This window comes from Passer domesticus, chromosome 1 (assembly GCF_036417665.1).
Source record: "Passer domesticus isolate bPasDom1 chromosome 1, bPasDom1.hap1, whole genome shotgun sequence".
NCBI lineage: Eukaryota > Metazoa > Chordata > Aves > Passeriformes > Passeridae > Passer > Passer domesticus.
Window position 1 is genome coordinate 36,017,106 of NC_087474.1, and position 20,862 is coordinate 36,037,967.

General features: G+C 35.0%; 1 protein-coding gene across 1 annotated transcript in view; it reads left to right on the top strand.

The window, feature by feature from the left end:
* The window catches only part of KCNH8 (potassium voltage-gated channel subfamily H member 8), a 178,302-nt gene that overhangs the window by 74,563 nt on the left and 82,877 nt on the right, over positions 1-20,862 (top strand). The window contains exons 4-5 of the mRNA XM_064414163.1: positions 11,716-11,843; positions 14,044-14,284. Of these exons, the coding sequence (XP_064270233.1) occupies positions 11,716-11,843; positions 14,044-14,284 (369 nt within the window). The remainder of the gene's footprint in view (positions 1-11,715; positions 11,844-14,043; positions 14,285-20,862) is intronic.

Here is a 20,862-nt window from a genome sequence, read left to right on the forward strand (position 1 = left end):
ATTTTATTTCATCTGTTCACACAGCTTCAGTTGGTCCTTTGTGCCAATGTGCCTTGCAAAAGTCCACTTTTTTACCTTATTTTCCTTTACCCAGCCCAAATGTCAGATGTCGTCTGTGACCTTTTCTTTTGAATGTGTCATTCTAAATACAAATTTAACAGGGTTCTTTCCTGCTTTTCTTCTCTCTATAAAAGTTTCCAGTGAAAAGAGCCCTATCAGCCAATGAGAGAAGCAGCCTTCATTCTAAGACTTTCACTTAAGAAAAATGGAAAAACACATGCCTGAGAAGTTTAACAGTCTTTAAGAAGTTCTGTGACAGTCAGCAACTTTCACACTTCTTTGGTTTGGTTTGGGTTTGGTTTTTAAGTCAATTTGACAATATCCTTATAGAGCTTCAGTTTTTCAGTATTGCTAATTTGCCTTCAGCAATACATGTTTGCCCTGCCTGTAAGTTTACTGTAGAAATATGCTCTGCTTTCCAGCTGCTTAATAATATCTGTAATCATTCTGCTGTTGAAAAGCAGCTCGCCACCTTTTCTTCCTAAAACTGTGCACTCTAAGCAAATTGATGGTCTTTTCAATATACAGGAAAAGGTTTGTTTGCTTGTTTGTTTTTTTTTTTTTTTTAATAAACTGTTTCTTAAGTGGATTTATGCAGTGTTATTTTAGCATCCTAACTTACAGTGAGCTACTTTTTGGTAAACTGGTTCAAAGTTCCATTGTCCGTTTGGAGGAAAAATTATTAAATTGAAAATTCTATTCTCAAAATCTGGACTCTAGTGTGGCATGGCTGGGTCAGTGCTTCTTCATTTCTGCACATGACACTAGGACATATGAAGAAATTGAGTGGGACTACAGAAATACAGGTAGAAAAATAAGAAATTAAATTATTCTTGGACTATTTTAGACCTTTAATCTGTGTGCTAATGTGGAATAATTTAGATTACATAGATGTAGGTTTCTACTGCTATAGTCACTGCTAAAATTCCTCTGATTAATTTGACTTATTTCACAAAGCTATTAGTAATTTATTTACTTTTGTTTTGGTTTGGTTTTTTTATTGTGAAAATTTTGAACTTTTTGTTTGAAAGCAATTATTTTAGGACAGATTTTCTCAACTTTATTCCAGAATTATTATAAAAGTATGTGCAGCATATAGTAACTACAGAATCACAAAATTTTTGAGGTGGGAATCTCTGGAGATTCCAATGCCCCCTTCTCAAAGCAGGGTCAGATTGAATGAATTGCTCAGGAACACACGCAGATATGTGCTCAATAGCATGAAGGATGGAAACTCCACAACTTATCTGGGCAGTCTGTTCCAGTGTTTGACTCCTTACAAAGCAAAAAAAAAAGCTTTTCTGAAACAGAATTTCATGTTTTAGGTTGATCTGCCTGTTGGTAAAGATGTCTTTACTTTCTAAATAATGTGAATTAAAAGCTGGACTACACCTTCTGTCACAACAGATTAAGCTAAGATGCATGTTATGGTTCAACTGTCTGACTTTTTCTGGCTTCTCAGTAATCCTTAGGTCCATATGAATTTCTGAGGAGACAGATTTATTTTGATTATGCATCATTTGTTGGAGGGAGGAGTTGTTCTTTTCAGTGTGCCAGAAGTGAAATACCATGTGCCAAACATTTTACATTCCAGATTTTTTTATGTTGAAAATGTCTATTTGGAGCAGCACTGGTCTCTTATAAGAAATTCTGCAATGTGCACTTTGATTTATTCTGCTTAATTATGTCTCAGCTATTTCATGATTGCTCAAGCTACTGCAGCGAATATTCAGGAGACAATTTTTCATTTTAAAGCTTCTTATACCTGTCGGGAGGCACTACATTGGGATGGGGAAAATAACCATACAGTCACCTGAACTTACAATAGCCAAAGTAGCTAAAATTTTTTCAGGATACACAGGCACCATGCAGTTCTATCAGTGGAGGAGATGGGATAGAAGCAGAGTTTTACCCCAATATTCCCACTGCCCAAAGGAAGAACATATTGAAGAATCCTTTATTCTGCAATGACTCAGTTACATCCCCCCTAGGATGACTTTGCTCCTGGCTCACCATTAAAGTAAGAAGGGTCTGAAACTCTTCTGCCATCATTAAAGAGAAACTCCTTTCCTGCAGGTCTGTGGACTATAGTTTAAATAATTAAAGGACAAAACTAGAGCTGCCTTTCTCTCCCTGTTCCTTTTTGCATTTGTGAGCATGTAGATGCTCTCCCTCTCACCTTTTCACCTTCTTATCCAAGCAAATAAGTTTTATTTGAGCCTTGAATCTTTAGAGACCTATCAATCTTTGTAGCTCTTGCTTTAGCTTTGCATCGAGTGTTAAATGCAAGTGGCAGTTCCATTCCAGCAGCTCTCAGAGAGGCACAGGGCATGATCTGGAGCTGAAGGAAAAGTGTCCTTTGTGATATATGTAGAATGAAAATGAGAAAAAAGACAAGCAAAGTCTGATTCTTGAGCAAATGCAGAGCAGCAGACTGTTCTGGGATAGTCTGGAAGGTTGAGAGAATATATGTATTTGCAACCAAAAAGTGCATACTCACCAGTCCCTAGATAAATTTATGCCATTGCTTACAGATTTTCCTTCGAAAACAAGGTTATCAAGGTGGGGGAGAAGGGAGACATTGTTTATTTGAGTTTCTGTTTTGTTTTATATTTCATTTTGCTGGCAGATTTTTGAAAAGTATCTTCAGACATTCCTTTTAAAGTTTGAAAACAGCCATGTAAGGCAAACAAGAGAAAGCATAGAAGAAACAGGGAATATCTTCAGTACATATGTTGCTGAAGCACTTTTCAGAGCTGTGTGTGTGTGGTAGGTGATTTTTTTGACTAGTCAGACAGTTTACAACCTTCCTATATAATTTACAACCTTTCTTATTTCTGTGGGAAAAAAAAAAAAACAACTGAAAAGGGACAAATATCTTTAAAGATTTTTACTGGCCTAGGCACAGCCTGGTATCTTACATTTTATTAAGGAACCATGAGGACTAGAATGCATATTTCTTTCATGTGAACTTTGTGTTCAGAAACACATTTGGAAGGCCTTGGGCCATTTGCAAAATTAACTGTAATTACAGTTTTAGGGCATGTAGTTAATTCTGTGGCTCCTCAGAACAATTCTGGGGTCCTGTAAAGACACAGCAGGTCAGATCTATTGCAAGTGAGTTTTGCATAGCTGTAGAACAGATGGATTTACAACTATCCATCCTAAATTCTGCACTTACAATTGTAAAACAGGTTGGGCTTCGGGCCAGTCACTCTCAGAATCTGAGCATATCATTCCTTGAGGGATAATCAGAGATACTGTCTGGGTCTTAAAATGACCACGTGGAATATATACACAGACATCATAAGATTTTGAACGTATATATTTCTAAAGTTTAAAAACTATTTTTCAAAAAAATCTATTCCCCTTCCTCTTGCTGTTTTAACTCAGGGCAAGTTCCATTGATCACTAAAGATTTTTATGGGGGACTTATCTGGTTCGATATTTTACATAAATTGATCAAGAACACAAGATCTTAATTCTCAAAGACGCTTTCATTACAAGATAGCAATTTTTCAGGTACATAAATTAGTATTTTCACTTGAGTAAGCAAGGTATACTTTAATATCATAATCTGTGTAAATTATTTTTAAATTATTTTTGCAAATAATGACTTTAAAATTATGATTTTTTTTCTGAATATAAAAAAAGGAGGAAAAAATATAAATAGATAAAATGCAATATTAAATTTTATGGAATTAAAGGAAAAGAGAAAACTCTCAGGTTCCATGATATTATGTCGTTAAATACTACACACTTGTAGAGGAAGAGATATTAACACTTGCTGAAGAGAAGAAAAAGTTTCTTGGTGATTTAAATAGTTGGCATTATTTCTATATATTATTATTCTATATATGATATTTCTATATATATTATTTCAGTATTATATCTATATATATTATTTCAGTTCTAGGGGTTTCTTGAAAAATATTTCAAATATTCTCTTTATTATTACAGTTACACTTTTGTTCATAATGATATATGAGCATATCACTCTCTCACGAGCTTTGTGGGAATTGGCTGGGGGAAATGCAAACTATTCCTGGAAAAAACAGTCACTTTAAAAACAGCTGTAAGTGAGTGATGACCCAGCAGTAAATTCAATGCTCCATTTTGTTCTGTAAAAAAAACATGACCACTCACTTCACTTGAATCAATAGACATGTCTCAAGTTTGATGACATAATAAAAATGATGATTTTCCAATTTGTGAGACAATTCTAGAGTAATAATAGTAGAAAGCTGTCAAACAAGCTATTTTTACACAATTATGGAATAGCTATTTTTGAGTTTGAATATTTTACTTCATTATAAAAGTTCTGTAACTTTTGGCAGTATTATTAATAAATGAAAAAATAGTTTAAAGTAATTAACTTTCAGTGTTCTGGTGAAACTTAGCCTATTAGAAGCAGTTGAAGAAAGGTATGCCTTTTGGAAATTCTTTTCTCAATTCTTTTTTATGAGTTTTATGAGATAGACCCAAATACAGACATCTAAAAAGGAAAACTTGTTTATTTATTTAGGGGTGTACTCCCATCGACCAGCAAAATGGAAGAGCAGAAAGAACCTTTCTTTTGGCTTTCTGTGTCTCTTATATCACACCATTTTTTTCTTCATAGGGGAAGAATCAGCAGACCAAAATGTGGTTAAGGATTTTTATCTCATAAGTTGTTTAAAAGTCTTTCTAATTCATAAAAAACATTAATAGTAATGTATAATATGGCTTCTTTTCTATTTCTGTTCAAAGTTAATTTTCTCTGAAGGCATAATCCTAAAATTATGATAATTATACTGTTGATTGTGTAAAATTTTCCCCTTTAAAAAATGTTCTGCAATCATGTTTACAGTGTATAGCTGGTATGTGTGCTAAGTACATCTTTTTATTGAATCAATTAATCAGTTAACAGAATTTTGAAAGCAGCTAGAGGCTAGCCTGGATGCACCATACAGAAAAGAGTTTTGTGAATCGTTGATTGTTGTTGTCAGTGAGAATGTGTCATACAACCAACAGAACTCCTGCAGCCTCTTGCCCATGGTAGTGCTTTTATTCTGTCATTAACAGCAAAGAAGACTTTTATCAGTTTTCTATTTTTTGGCAACTGCTGGTGTGCTGTCTCCTGAATAATAACTGAAATTTTTTCTAGATTTTTTTAAAAGTCTAGAAAAAAAATTAAACCAACTTTCCATATAATCTGGTTTTAGAGATTTTTTTGTGTTCATTTAGGGTTGTTTTACCTCAGGTGTCTCCTTCAGAACTTCCTTGGTGGTTTGCTTTTCTTGAAGACTGCCTATGACACATGTTTTGTGTCAATGATACTGGATAAGTTTTAAAACATTTGTGTTTCCTGTAGACACCATTGTACATATTTTATTGCACATGGGTTATTCATGAGGGCCTATTCAAAGATCACTCTTTCTGTTGTGCTATTCCTTACCTTATGATGCAAGTGATGAGGGTTTCTCAAGACATATATTAAAAGGGCAAAAAGAATTTTATTGCACTTCTTACAGGAAGCCTTTTATAAATAGAGTTGTAAGATGAACAAATTATGGACAAATTCTTTAACAAATCATTCACTGAACCCAGGTTCAAAAGGGAAGAATTCAGTGCTTGTAAGATATTCCAGGTAAAAACACATCTGTGTGTGATTGTGAGATCATGATGATGTACACAGAAAAGGTGATGGGGGAGGTTTCTTTCCCTGCCTGATTTCAGAATAGAGTAGCAGGAGAGACCACACAGGTATGACAATATACCACTGTGTCTTGAGTGGGGAAGGGTCCAAACAGCAGCAAAAATCACAGCATTAACCTGGTTACCATGCATTTTCACAGTGTTCCTTCCAGAGTGTGCATAGAGCAGCATCATGGATTTCTTCAAGTCTGTATCTGGATACCTTTTAGCAATGGAGTCCATTTGTCCTGTTCTACTCTGTTGTTGGTGTTATTGTTCAAAAATAAATCTAGTTTACACACTCAAAATTATGTTATTTCTAGGATAAATTTTCTTAAGTGGGAGTCAGCATTACTTGCTGTTTCATCTCATGATTAACTTTGATTTTGTAAACAATGAAACAAAAGTTCTTATCTACAATGCCAACTTACCCAATCCTTTGAGTAAAATGCTAGTAAAATTAAAAAATTAATCTTTTTATTCCTCATACTCCTGGCTTCGCTCTCAAAACAGCTAAAATGAAGCAATCTCATTATTTAACGGAATATATTTATAAAGGGGTACACCACAATGCTAAATAAACCTAAAATTTAGAATTTTCACAGAGAACACACAATATAGAGTCCATGTAAATCTGGAACTTGCTTTTTTTCTTCAGGACTCAAAAAAACAGCTGAGAAAAACTCAGCTGTTTTTCTTTGTGCAAAGTGTTTAAAGAGATCTATATCTATACTATCTTTCCTACTTTTGTCCAATCAGGGTTATTGAACATCATGGCTTCAGATGGTCATATTTACACTCTTTGAAGGGGATTGTCAATGTGCCTGAATCAATCTTACCCTAAGCCTAACAATCCCACCTGCCAAGCAAGTAGGACAGCACTGGCAATCAAGTAGTTGGGGCTGGAATATAATTTTGGGCATGGAGCTAAAATTCTTGTGAAGATAGAAAAAAGCAGTGAAGAGTCATGTCCTGTCCCTAGTGGTGAACTTGTCTTTCCTTGGCCACTGTACTGAAGAAATACTGCTTAGAGATCCAGGTCTGCAGCTTCTTTAGGATAAGTCTGTCACACTGGTTGTTGGTAGAAATACCATCTCTGAATAAAGTTAATCAGTTGTGCATGTGCTTCCATAACTAAACTCCCAGGCTACATTGCATCATCCCTGTATTTCATTCACATACTGCCAGGATATTGTGTTCTGGGTTAAATTTGAGAGGTGCAGGTTGATTTTATTAATTCTTTATGTTTTAGATAAACATGGGCAAATCTCTTGTATTTTCCTGTGTCCTGTGAATGAAATACTAGATCTTAATTTTCCATTTTGTGTCCACATTTGTATTGAAAATTTTCAGTACAAAATCATGGGTAATGACCCATGATCAGACATCAAACTGGAGATGTTTCCATACAAGAATATATTTGGTATGTGTCACACCAGAGAGAATTGTAGGTAGTGGTTTTAACTAATGCAAGAATGAGAAAAGTGAAAGCAGTTCTTTTGAAGGGATACGAATGAATGTTATGAAGAATGAGGAAAAACTACCAGGGCTGAGACATTTTTTTTTTGTAAATGAAGTGCTAACTTTCTGGCTAGAGCAGGTTAGTTCATTTTGGTATTTGGAAAAAAATGCATGTCATGGTCTCTCTCATGCCACAGGTTGTCTGCTATGGACTGAGCATAGTGCTTCTTGGTCAAATCAGGGTTACCGAGTCTTCACTAAGAGAGGGGGAGGCACTGGAACAGCTGAGAACTGGCGAATATTCCATCCCTGGAAGTGTTCAAGGCCAGGTTTCACAGGGCTTTGAGCAACCAGGTCTAGTAGAAGGCGTCCCTGCCCATGGCAGGAAGGTTGGAACTAGATGATCTTAAAGGTCTCTTCCAACCTAAACCATTCCATGATTTTATGATTCTATAGATGTGTCAGACTTTACCTGGAGAATGAGGTCATTGTAAATCATAAAGAATTCTGGACTCTATCTAATGCTATGCTCTGACTATTCTGATTTCAGGAAATAATTCTTCACCAAAAGTGTTATCAAGCTTGGAGCAGGCTGCCTAGGAGAGTGGCTGAGTCACCACACATGAAAGTATTTGAAAGCTGCATCAGAGGGGCACTTGGGGACATGGTTTAGTGGTAGAGTTCACAATTAGTGGTTGCGAATTGATGATCCTAAGGATCTTTCTAACCTAAATTATTCTAGGATTTGGTGAACTGCTTAGAAGGAGAGCAGACATACTTTTGGTGTCAATTTACTCAGTAAAGCTGACTTTCCACTTCTGCATTCCTAGGGCAGCATATACCAATGAAAGCTTGTCAGAAGTTGTCAGGGTTTATATTTCTGATTTATACCTAAGAAGCAGATCTTTTGTTTTTTTCCAAGGGGACAAGAAAAGAGTTATGCCTCCCTTTTCTATTAACTTTAAATAGTTGATTGAAGCCTCATGTTCTTATAAAAACACAAGAAAAGACAAGAGTTACAAAGACATTTGTGTCTGGATGTGCTTTATTTTACTGCAACCTTCCCTAACAAGACTGTAAGTCTTAAGCTCTTAGGAGGCTAATGTTAAGCTTAGCAAAGAGGTGTTCAGTAATTTTATTTTCTTAGAAAATATTTTGTAATTGTCATGTCTGATGGTTGTGGTACTATACCTGTGTTCATTTGAAAGAAGAACAATCAGAAGGACAGCAGTAAGAGTTAAAAATGTTTTACCACTTTTCTGATAATGGGGAAGCAAGACTAAACTGCAAACATCCTTTTTAGGAGCTATCTTGGGGAGGGGATTACCATTACACAGGAAGGGGTGTGTAGAAGTGCCAGGAAATAGACCCCTAAATCTGGGATTTTTCTAGAACAATATTTCTCATTACATTTGGGGAGACGAGAAGGCCTTTTGATTTTAAGCACGGGACAAAAATAAGCCAGTTGTATTAAAGTGACTTTCTGCTTATGCTTGATTTTACTCTTGGATCTTTTTTTTCTATGATCAGCCATGGAAAAAAATAAAAAATCAAGTCTGTCAGGTACCTAAATTTTTGAAGAACCAGAGAGAAACAGATGGGAGTTTATACAAAATGAGCTGTCTCTTCCAGAATAGTGAGCTGTGAACTGAGTATGACAAGAAAAGAGGGAAGTTACAGAAAATAATCACACACTTGCAGATGCATACCTGAACAATGTAGTTTGCTAAAGCTCAGGATTGATTCCTTTCCTGAAGACATTGGGAGACCAGAAAGCAGGAGAATTCACAAATGTCCTTCACTTATTTATAAACTACTGACATATGCTCTGATGGCATCTTATCTTTACAATAAACTCAATTTTTTTCATTTCTAATAACAACAGTAAAAAACTTTTTTTGCCAATTCTAGTTAGTAAGAAAATTACTACTTCATAATTAATGTAATGTTTTCCTTATTGATGCATGCTTTTCTGTCTCTAGGAGTTGAGTGACTCAGAGGTAACATTAGCCCTTTGCAAATAGTGTAATCAGCATGTGATGGAAGGCACTGACTGTGAAAATATGCAATTGGTATGTTTCTAAGTGCCATATCAAGTCCCACAGCCTGAGCAGGTTAGTGACTGAAACTCTGAAGCTAGGTAGGAGAGATGGAATCTGTGTAAAGCCAAAAATAGTCAGGCTGCTGGAACATAAACTTTAAAACCTTATAAGGAACCTGTCCTCATTTAAAGAGTGGATAGAAAGTGAAACTCTGTATCAGTAAATATATGGGGGAAAAAATAAACAACTGAATATGTGTGCATCAACTGCTGCCATAGTCTCATGGCATTCTGGAAAGAGATAGAATTGTGAACAGCTTTCAGCTCAGTGCTCAGCATAGGACAGAAAGGCACATCTCAGGTTTAAGAGTTATAAAGAAAAAACCTGAAGGCAGTATTACACCAATGTACCAGGCAATCGTGTATCCATAGCTTGAAAGCTGCATGTTGTTCTGCACATAGCTACTGAAAGGATATGTTTAAAGAATATATTTTAAATGGCATGGGTGATCTAGCTGAGGTAAAGAGAAGACTTCCAAAGTTGACCAGAGGTAGGGAGATCCACATCCATGCTGGAAGGCATCATATTGCTGGGGATGTTGAAAGAACTCAAGGAAACCACCTGAAGGCACCAGGCTTGCCTTCTGAGCACGGCTCGCTGTGGGTCTCACAACAGATCACATCACCAAGGCTCTTTTAGCTGCCATCTGCCAGCGTGGACTGCCTCAGGTCTATAGGCTTAGGACAAGGACAGGTATTAGGGCACAGCATGAGGATGATGCCTTCAGCTAAAGCATCTCAAAAGAATTGCTGGCCAGAAGCTCAAGAAAAGGGTTTTCCCAGCCTGCCTCCTAGCTGACCTGAAGCCTGTTTTATTGACTTCCTTTGGACGCGGTAGAGTGAACTGAGTGGCTTCTAACAACATGGCAGTTTAGGTTGAGAAAGGGAAAAAGAGAGGCCTGTAAATAGTTTTAAAGAGAATTTTCAAGTCATATGACAAAACCAGGCTACTGTAGCTGAACAATTCTGCAGTGGAGACCAAATTCAATTGACTTAAATTCATTTTTCCTCATTTTGTTCTTACCCAGAATTTAAAAGACCCAAAATTTAGTTTAAGTGGTTTGATGATTGAGAGATTAGTTTTTTTTTAAAAACAACATTAATTTATTTTGGTCTTTTCCAAAATAATGCTTTTCTGTTCTGTTATTCCTCATTATAGCTGATACCAATGTGTGTTGGAGATAGAAAAGTGTGAGGCTTCTTCTTCTGCCCCCTTCAACTTTTGAGTAGCTATTTGGCTTTGCAGTACAAAGATTTCCCTTCTTGGTTTTTTTTTTTACTTTTCTTTTTCCCCCTTCTCTTTACTGACAAGTTAAAAAAAAAAAATCCTCAACTAGAAAGTGTTTTTGCATGAATTACACAGAAACTTCTTGAAGTAAAGAAGAAGAGAAGTTTGGAAAATTTTTCCTCCTACACATTTTGTTATGTATGGTTTTGTGCTGTTAAGCCAAAAATAAATCAGTCTCCTATAATACAAATCTTTCTTGCTTTTCTAGGCAGGTTTCAAGATGTAGCTATTTTGCTTGCTTCTAAATTCTGGCTCTGCTAATTAGTCTTGTGTTTTGTTAATTTTTCCCCCCTTAATTTGTATGCATTCAATTGACTTTAATTAAACCTCCTTGACAGACGGCTTCTTCCTTTAGTCCCATAATTTTTTTTTCTTAATCCTGACACATCACAAAAAGTCTGCTTTCATTTACTCTGGCATCAATTCACTGTAATTCCATCAGAGTGACTAGAATTACTTTGAATTTACTGCTTTATAAGCAAGAACAAAATTTGTTCCCATGATTGACAATTACAGACATCTGAATGGAGGTAAAAACCGCAAACCTTTCCAAAATAATGTTCAGTCTTTACTCTTAATGGGTTTCATGTCACCAAGGAATATGCCATGTGATTTTGCCAGTGGCCATGTGGTGGGAAAAGGAATCTAAACACATGAATGTAAGAATAGGTTATTACTAATGAGCGAGCTTACAAATTAGCATATTCTGACATAATGGAAGCCTAGTACAAGTCAGACTCTGTTTTTAAAAATTACAAGGGATTTCTTTTTCTGTGAAGTGAGGGAAAGAGTAGGATTACCTCAAGGATATTTTCAGTGGTTACTTCTAGACATCCTTCCCTCTGGTCTGAAACAGTACATAGTACATTTATCTGAAGTGTGAAATCAAATGTTGCAATTACTTGCTTCTGAGTTGTGTGAAGGCATTTGACAATTAAAACTTTGCAGTGGTTTTTATTTGCCCTTCAGGAGAGGGTTTGTTTTTTTTTCTTTGCTGCAAAAGTTTAAGCAAAAGAAAAGGTGTGCATAATATTTACATTTCTACCAATGTGAAATGTCAGTAGTTCAGGTCCCAAAGGTTAAAATCTTATTTCCTGATCTTTAATGCACTCTCACTGCTGTTCTGCAGAAAAATGGAAAGGAAGAGGAAGAGCAGGATCGCATTTTGAGTCGGCACGCAGACGGAGTAGAGCTGTCCTTTATCACATCTCTGGACATCTACAAAGAAGAGAGAAGAACAAATTAAAAATTAACAATGTAGGTGAAATTCTTTTCTTCCCCTACACCACCCAGAAAAAAAAAAAAATTAGCCTTTACACAAACTTTAAAAAAAATTTAAAGTGCTGTAAAAGGTCAGGGAGTACTTGAATTATATCTTGACCACAATTTTACAGCAACAAGGATTAGAATGTTTCTCACTGAAGCGTGTTTCTGCCTACTGTGGTGTTTGTTACCATACAACAAGACAGTGCAATTATCATGCTATAAACAGACATTTAATGCCATGAAAGTCACATTGTAAAATTTGTCAGAACTTAGATTCCACAGGTTCTCAGAATTTTAGGTTCCAATTTACCTTGTCATCTCAATGATTTTATCTTAATTATTACTATTTGCCCCCCCCCAAAAAAAAAAGAGACTCAAGGTCTTCCTCTAGCTGAAACTCTTAATGCTGTTAAGCTACAAAAGGTCGCACTTCATTTAGGCAAGTTTTCATGTGAATTTCTTCAACTTTATTCTGTGATATTTAGCTTTTAATTTCATAATTGAAATAGTAATGTTTCTGTCTTCAAATTAATTCTGTATTCTCCCAGTAACTATAAATAATGAGTAATTTCACAAAACATGCTGTGAATATTGCTAACACTAAATCAAACTATAGACAATCCAAAAATATAGCAACATAATGACTTCTAAAGAAATGTTAATGAGAAAAAATAACTCTCCTGCTTTGTGCAGTACAAATTAAAAGTTTAAAAATCTTGCTATAGATTAAGGGCATGAAAATACACAACTGGCCTACCTGTCATAGGGCATACAGCTACTTCCATTGAATTTAAATATTAAATGTTGAAAAATTATTTTTTTTAAGTTACAAGAGTTTCATGTTGAAGAAGCATAATAATAATATTAAAAAAAAAACCCTGCATAATATGACCAGGTGTTCCAGGGACATTTTCATTGTATGGTAATATGATAATATTTTTTAGGAATATGACTCTTAAATAATGTTTGATGCCTTACTTGTACTGTGAAAATGCTAGAGCAGCTCTTATTTTACCATATTAAAACATTTATTCTGAGACTAATTTGCTAGCTTTAGTGCATGGATTTTTGGAGCTATGGGTTGGAAATAATATGAGAAATGCTTTCTTTACTGTGATTAAAAAATGGGCTGACTCTAAAAACAGTGAGAATTCAGCTGAATAAGAACCAAGAATAGAGAAGACAATGACATCAGTATTTCAAAGGAAACACAAAGAGAAAGGCTGTGACAGACAAGGCAAATGTAGTTAAGTCTACAGTTATGCAGGTTTTGTCTTTTTAATTTCATAGTGAATAACTTCAAAATCAAAAGTAATCTTAGCTTGCTGAATGCACAATATTGTTTTGGGAGGCTCTTTGTTACTGGATCAGCATTAGCCAGGAGCACAGTAACAGTGAGCATGAATTTTGTTAGTAAATAATGCAAGACAGGTCATGTCCCACATGCTGCTTTTTCGGGAAGGTAGGTGTTTTTTGTTAAAGCTATGAAAGGTGAAAAATAAGAATTTACAGCTTAACACTGAAATCTTGGTTGCATAAAACAGTGGTAAGACACAGACTCAAGACAAATTAATCTAGTGAGAAAGGTAGTCAGTTCTGGGGACATATTATATTAAATTAATATTTTGATTTAGATCAGGAGTGCAATTTTAAAGAAAAACAAAATGTTAGTCCTACTAATTATGCTTTCGTTAACATAAACTGAATTCCTGCAGATGAAACAAAACCAGGAGAGGTGTGTCAAGTACTGGAACTGTTCAATCCCTAGGCCCAGACTAGAGATAGTCTGAAAGAACTTACTTCTTCCATATGTTCCTATTTACAGTGCTATGTCTTTGTGTATACAAAGCTCTGACTTATCTGTCCAGTAGAATAATATTGCTCTGCAGTGAGAATTAGTCCAACAGAGGAAGAAATAGTTTACCAGACTCAATCCCCTCTTACTCCATGTAATCTGTAATTTTTTAGTCTTCTTCCTGCCTCAACATTCACAAAAGTTATTCCATGAACACCTGTATAAGGAAATGTGAGGCATAGGTTAGAAAAAAAAAATAACATTTGTCCTTGCCAGCATATGTTATTATGATTTTTTTTACCAAAACATCAACCATCTAAGGGCTCCCTTGCAAGAAATGTTTCTGTGTAATCAAATAATTGTTTTGTCTCATTTAATGTTTTCTCTCTTTTTCAGAATGTTTTTGTAGATAAACCAGCATTTCCAGAATACAAAGTTTCAGATGCAAAAAAATCCAAATTCATATTGCTGCATTTTAGCACTTTTAAAGCTGGCTGGGACTGGCTTATTTTACTGGCAACGTTTTATGTTGCTGTGACTGTACCTTACAATGTTTCCTTTATTGGCCATGATGAGCTGTCTACAACTCGAAGCACAACTGTCAGTGACATCGCAGTGGAAATTCTCTTCATCATCGGTAAGACTTGTTTGGGGGTTGTTTGGGATCTCTGGGATCTCTTTTCTGACATTTGGGATTTTCACAGAATGAATAATATTTTAGAAAAGGAAATAATTATCCCTTTCACGACTTTAAAGAAAATCAATTTTAGTTGAATGGCTTGATATTTTATCTGAACTTTAGATCACTTTTTTTTTCGTTTCTTTAAATTTATTTGGGTAGTTCTGCTGTTACTTTAAAGGGACGTTAGATTTCAAGGAGGATTGAAACCCAATGTTTCAATGGTTTGGGGATGCCTCAAACCTTCCCAATATAGGGATGTGCCCTAGAATTGCTACAATTTTGTTCTCAATCTATGGGGTAATTTTTTTTTATTTCACACTTAGAAGAGTCATGGACCACAAGCTGAATAGATTTTTTTAAATATCAACGTAAGATTTAAACTCATACTGCAATAACACACATGTACAATATCAATACGCTATATTGATAACTGGAATGGAATTTGAGGAGTTTGAGTGTGTCATCTGATCCATTCTCTAAACTTTTTATTTCTGTGATCTATTTAATTCTTCTGTATTTTAAGAATCAAAAAGGAGACAAGGTCATATCTGATTTTGGCTTTCACGTTTCTATTTTCTTTTTGGTAGTATCTTTTTTCAGTTTATTTCTGAAGATTGAAAAGAATCCCTGTATAGAGACAGACAGATTTTTCCCCAAGATTTTATTGTTATAATACTACTCAGTGCTGTCACACTGACAAACTAGAGCTCAGATCTGTTGCTACTTGCAGGTGGAGAAGCTATCATTTCTAAGAAATAAGCCAAGTTGGATATGTCTTTCTTGAACATGAAAGGGTTCAGATGGGTTCTGAGAGAGAAAGTGTCTTGGTTTGAAAAAACAGGTGTCTGCTAAGGAAGGCAGGAGCCTCTCTTGAAATGGAAAATGTAAACCCCCTCCCTGTATATTGTTATAATTTTGAAACTAAAATTCAAAGGCAAAGGCAAAGTTATGGGAATAAGAATAACAATTCTTTATTAGGAAAAATAAAAGTAAAAATAAAATAAACTATGCAGTAATACAAAACAACACTGACAGAGTCAGAATACAATCTGACACCCTGTTGGTCAGGGTGTTGGCAGCAGTCCCATTAAATGGTGGCTGCAGTCCTCCTGGAGTGATAGGTGTGGTTTTCTGGAAGCAGTGACCCTGTAGAAGGGTGTAGTTTTCCTCTGAAGGTCCAGTGGAGTATAGATGGGCCTGGTCTTCCAGGCATCCAGTGGAAAAGGCTGACTGGTGTTCCAAATATCAGATTATATACAGGTAGGAATTCTTGGCTCCTCCCTCTGGGCAGAGGTTCTCACAATGGAATGATGTAGTTTTATCTGTCATGCAGTGTGAGACTCAACGGCCCATTAACAGAAGAGATCTCCCTGGAGAGAGGATTGGTTGTGGAAGAGATTAAAAAAAACTGCTGCACCTGGTTCTAACAGATGGCAACAGAATACATACCTCTGGCCACATCTTGCATTTGCAACCTGAGACAGAAAGAGAGCAAAAAACCAATAAAATAATTTGCAGGTTTGAAGCTTCTTTCCACTTGAATCTTCCTTACGTTTTTGGGAAAAAGTACAGTTTAGCTCAAATATTAAAAGCAATATTACAATCTTCTCTAGAAATAAATAAAACCAAAACACTTATAAGTATCTCAGAAGATGTTATTATAAAAAAATTGAAAAGTTTATTCCTTTTCTCTGTCAGCTTTACTGTAAACAGTAAGACTGATAGGTGATATGGCTGATGGAAGACTCAAATGTTATCATTAATAAATATTTGTTTCTTCCTTTGATCATTGTTTTGTCATTAGACTTAAGGTCTAAATGTCCATTTTATGTTCACTATTAGACCTTGGTGAACTCTTTCACATTAATGCAAACAATTCATATTCAAAGATTCTCAAGCACTGCAGTAAGAAACTTGCATTCTGCAATGCAGATCATCGAGGATCATCCCTTGTCTTGTGTAAAAAGAGTGAGGTTGTGACTCTAATCACTCATAAATTAATGTTACATTAAGAATACTAAATCAAATAAACCCATTGATGTACCTGGGTGACTTTATAAAAAGAGTAGAATCAAGGTTGCAATATTTTGATAACTGTGTAAATAACTGATTTGTGTTATAAATGTGTTTATTTGAATATAAGCACAAGAGAGTATAATCTTTATCTAACTGATTTATCTGATGTAATATTCATTTGAAGCATGAAAGGTGGTGAGCTGCTCAGTGGTACTTTTCTGGTTATATATTTTACTGGAAATATGGAGTCTTTCTATCAGTAAGTCAAGAGCAAAGACACGTTTATGATCAATAGAATGGCTGAGTAAGAAAAATAAAGTGAAGATTTTCTGTAAATTTTACTTCTTATTTTCTAGTTAGGTTTTTAGGTCTGCAGTCCAGGAAATCACATTATAGCTGTAACTAGATGCATTCAAAGAAATGTGCATGGAGCACTAGAACAAACTTTGACTAATCATGTTACTGGTAGCCACAAACACTGTACTGTAGGATAACGATATTCCTCCTCCAGAGTTTGAATAACAGCTCAATTTTCCCCAGAATAATTTTCTTTTTCTAGAGTTATTATCTGATTTAAATCTCCAGCTCTGAGGAAAGGTTTATGGAGTATTTTCAAGACATTGTCATACTGCATTTAAATCCCTGCAGTGAATTTAAAGAGAATAGCGTGTTTATGATCATCTCTCAAGGGTCGCTTGTCTGTTAAAATGTTGAATTAATGTGTCTCAGAACATGTATAACTATATTGAAAGTGGTATGATTGACAACATACTTAAATTTAAGCATAAGTTTCCAGGCATTTGTTGCATTGTGGCTCTGACAAGCACATCTTTGATGGATGATCTGTGTGCTCTGAGAAAAGTCAATGAGAAATGTTGAGAGAAATTCTTCTTATGATGCTGCTGCCTCAGAAATGCAGTTGGGAGATCTGTTTGATATAGGATCTTCAGCTGTATTACAGCTTTGTAGTCACAGATTGAGGTATCACAAAATAGTCATGGATTGAAGAAATAGAGTCTATCTACTTTGATTTTATTCATATTTCTGAGAACATGCAGCAATATCCCTTTTATAAATATGGATTGCATAAACACTCATTTGGACTTGACAAGGTCTTTGTTTTTAGCTGTGTTTTCCAAGACTGACTATATTCTGATGCATATGGTGTGACTCCTGGAGATGGTTCTGTGGATGGCCAGGAACTGGACTGGAAAAGGAACTGGTGATCCTGGTGGGTCCCTTCCAACTCAGCTTAATCTGTGATTCTGTAATGTGTCAACCTATGCTTAAGCATGATAAAAATACACATGAAAGTGTTCTTCTGACTTGGAGTGCTTACAAGTAAGAGCATTGATATGAATTAAATTATTTATGAGAAAAGCCTCTAGCTAGAGGTGTAACTGTTTTAGCCTTTAAAGTTATCTAAAACTCAGACAGGAAATAAACAATAATAACAGCCCCTTTTGTGACATCTTCCAGGAAGAGCATGAAGGGAGAACATAATTAGGTCTTCTCATATGAAACTAAAATTTTCACTTGATGTTTCCTGTGATAACTTGTGTGATGTACTTCAGTGTAGTTCCATTATCTGTTTCCCTTTGTTATGTGGGCAAACCTTCTCTAATATCCTCCTGTAAATAAATCTTTTGCTTCCTCTTACCAAAATAGAGTAGAATTAATTTAGTTTTAGAATTTTTATATTGTCTTATGTATTCAAAAAACATAGAGAGGTGCAGAAAAAAAAGCTTGTTAGCCTTAAAGTATTTTAAAAACTCATAAAAAATAGCTTAAGAAGTGTTTTATCTGATGAGGGCCATTACTTGTTTTATTGCACTATTTTCTTCAAAGTTTATGCTCCTGTATTTGCATAGACGGTATCTAGGTCCTTCATTTCTGAATATGTATGCCTGAGAGTCTGAATGCCAATACTTCTAAGAAGCATAAAGGATCTTGGTTACTTTTCAATAATATTTTTAAGTTTCTGTCTTCTGGAGAAAAAAAAAAAGCAGAAGCACCTCTCAGCAAGTTCATTCAATTTAATTAGCAATAACCTCCCAATTTCTTAATTTTACTGTTCCATAACTATCTGGTGCAATGTTATTTCTGCAACAGTTTCATTCCAGTTTTCAGATATTGCCTTTCTTTATCTGTTTTGTTTTCTTAAAAATGTATTGAACATCTTGATTGAAGAAAGCAATAATATCTGAAAAATTATCAGTACTTTATTGTCTACTCACAGGACTATTTGAATAGGAGGCCTTCAAAAGGAGTTGAGATCAGTGCAATGGTTCTGTGAAAATATGCACAGGCTTTCTGGGTAATGGTAATGCATTATTTGCTGAATAAGATCAAAAGGGTTTGAGTATTTCTGTATCTAAGATGGCCAGGAACAACTATAGAGAGAAGAGCTCAATTTTCTGTTTGTGGATCATTTAGTTTTTAGTGGAAAAAAAACACTGGTTACTAATTATGGCTGTAAAATTATACTTCTTTTGAACAGACTGGAGAGTTATTTTAAGTGATTTCCTGCAGTATACTACTTCGGCACCTGTGGGGGAAAAAACCTATACCCATTCCTTCCTTCCTCCAGTCTTCCCATACACACTGACATCTCAAGACTTGATCTATGGTTTACACATTCAAGAGATTTACACTAAGATTTCCTCTATTTGTATGTATATTTCTCTCTGTCCCACTAAATATTATTTAACAAAGTGGTTTACCAGCAATTTATGCTTTTAAGGCAGTATGTTAACAGTACTAAAACTCTGATTTGTGTGGCATGACACTATAGACTAAGGAGACTTGTGTGGCCATTACCATCTATCACAAATGTAAATGACTCAAAATCTTTCAAAAACTGTTTTAAATCATATGAAGTCCTTGTATCTTACACATTTAATATGTAGAGACTTCAAATTATGGTATAAACCTTGTAGAAATTAATATAATAATTCATGACTTACACAGTAATTCAAGTATTCATATTATACTGAAAATAAGATATGTTGAATGAAATTTGTTGGAATAAGATGAGAAAGTATTAAATGTTATAAATTTTATTAGATTGCTTTAAAATGGAAGGTTTGTTTTCTTTTTTCTTTCATCTTCTTATTCATTATTATAATGATTATCATTTCCTATCTTTGCAAGTGCACAGAGGATCATTTAAAACAATTTCTGTGTCTGGGGGACACATCTAAGAAAACTTCTGCATTTTGAAAGGAAGTGGTAGTATCTTGAAATTTTGAAGGTGTGGTTTCAGGTCGTAATAGGAAAGGACCAAGGGAGTGGTTTGAAATTATCTCTGGGAATTTATTTCTAAGCAACAAATAGTCTCATCTGTGAATGTATATGAACAGAGCATGTAAACAGATAGAGTCACATTGTTGATACACCTAATATTTGAAAGAGAAGGTCATAAGAAAATGTTCATGCTCTATGGATTGCCTAGTAATGCGAAAAAACAGTGCAAAATATTTATGCTGAGAAGCAGTAGTAAGTTTATTAAAGATTCTCTCTCAAAACGTCAAACCCAGGTGGGCAAGACCACTATAATGCTAAAATCTTTCCAATAACGTTCCTTGGATTCTTGTAAGGAGAAGAGATGCTTGTCTGCACACAAGACGCTGTTTCCAAGGACAAAAACATCAACTTTGACCTGAAGGAGAAAAGTCTAAGCCACATGTGATTATTTCATGAAAGTATTTCTGTATCTTCATTTAGATGCAGATAAGTGTTATGGTAACGGAGGCACCCTGAAAATTTTACTTGCATTGCCTCTACTAACTCCTCTTTATTAGAGCTACAATCAGACAAAAGTTGTATTTTTCATTTGCTATCCTATTGATAATACAATATTGTATTTTTCAATAAGATTAAAGTCATTAAATCTTTTCTAGGTAATCTGATCTAGATAATTTCCATGGAAATTATTTTATGCTTAATAGCCTACCCCACTTTTTGTGAATTAGCATGTGGTCTTTTTTCCCTTTTTTTGGTATGATTTATGGCGATGATCCTTGTGAATTGCTGTCAAACTGCATGGGGTAAGTTCTGAGAAAAATATTTCAGTTTTTCCCTTGAAACTGGTTAAAAATTGCAAGTGAATGAGGCAGTTATGCCACTGCCCACTGAATATTTTACTGATTTGATCTTTGTTTTGTTTGCTGCAACATTTGTGTGAAGTAAAATCTGTTCATGAAATACCCGACACTTATGTCTTCCTTACATAGGTTGAATTTAGTGAAAAGCTACATTATATTATTGATGTTTCTCCATTCTTTGGAATTACATCTTTCTGCCATATTTCTGCAGGTTCTATTAAGAAAATTGCCCATGTAGAATTTTTCACACTTCTGCAGTCACACCTAGCAGCTTCTTTTCAAACCGGAGCTAACAGTTCACTTTTCAGAAATACTTCAAGTTCTTTGCTTTTCTTTTCTTTCTAGACTCCAGTCTTTCTTTGTAGAAAAGTCAATAAAACATATTTTAGCTATTCAATATGTTCAGGGATT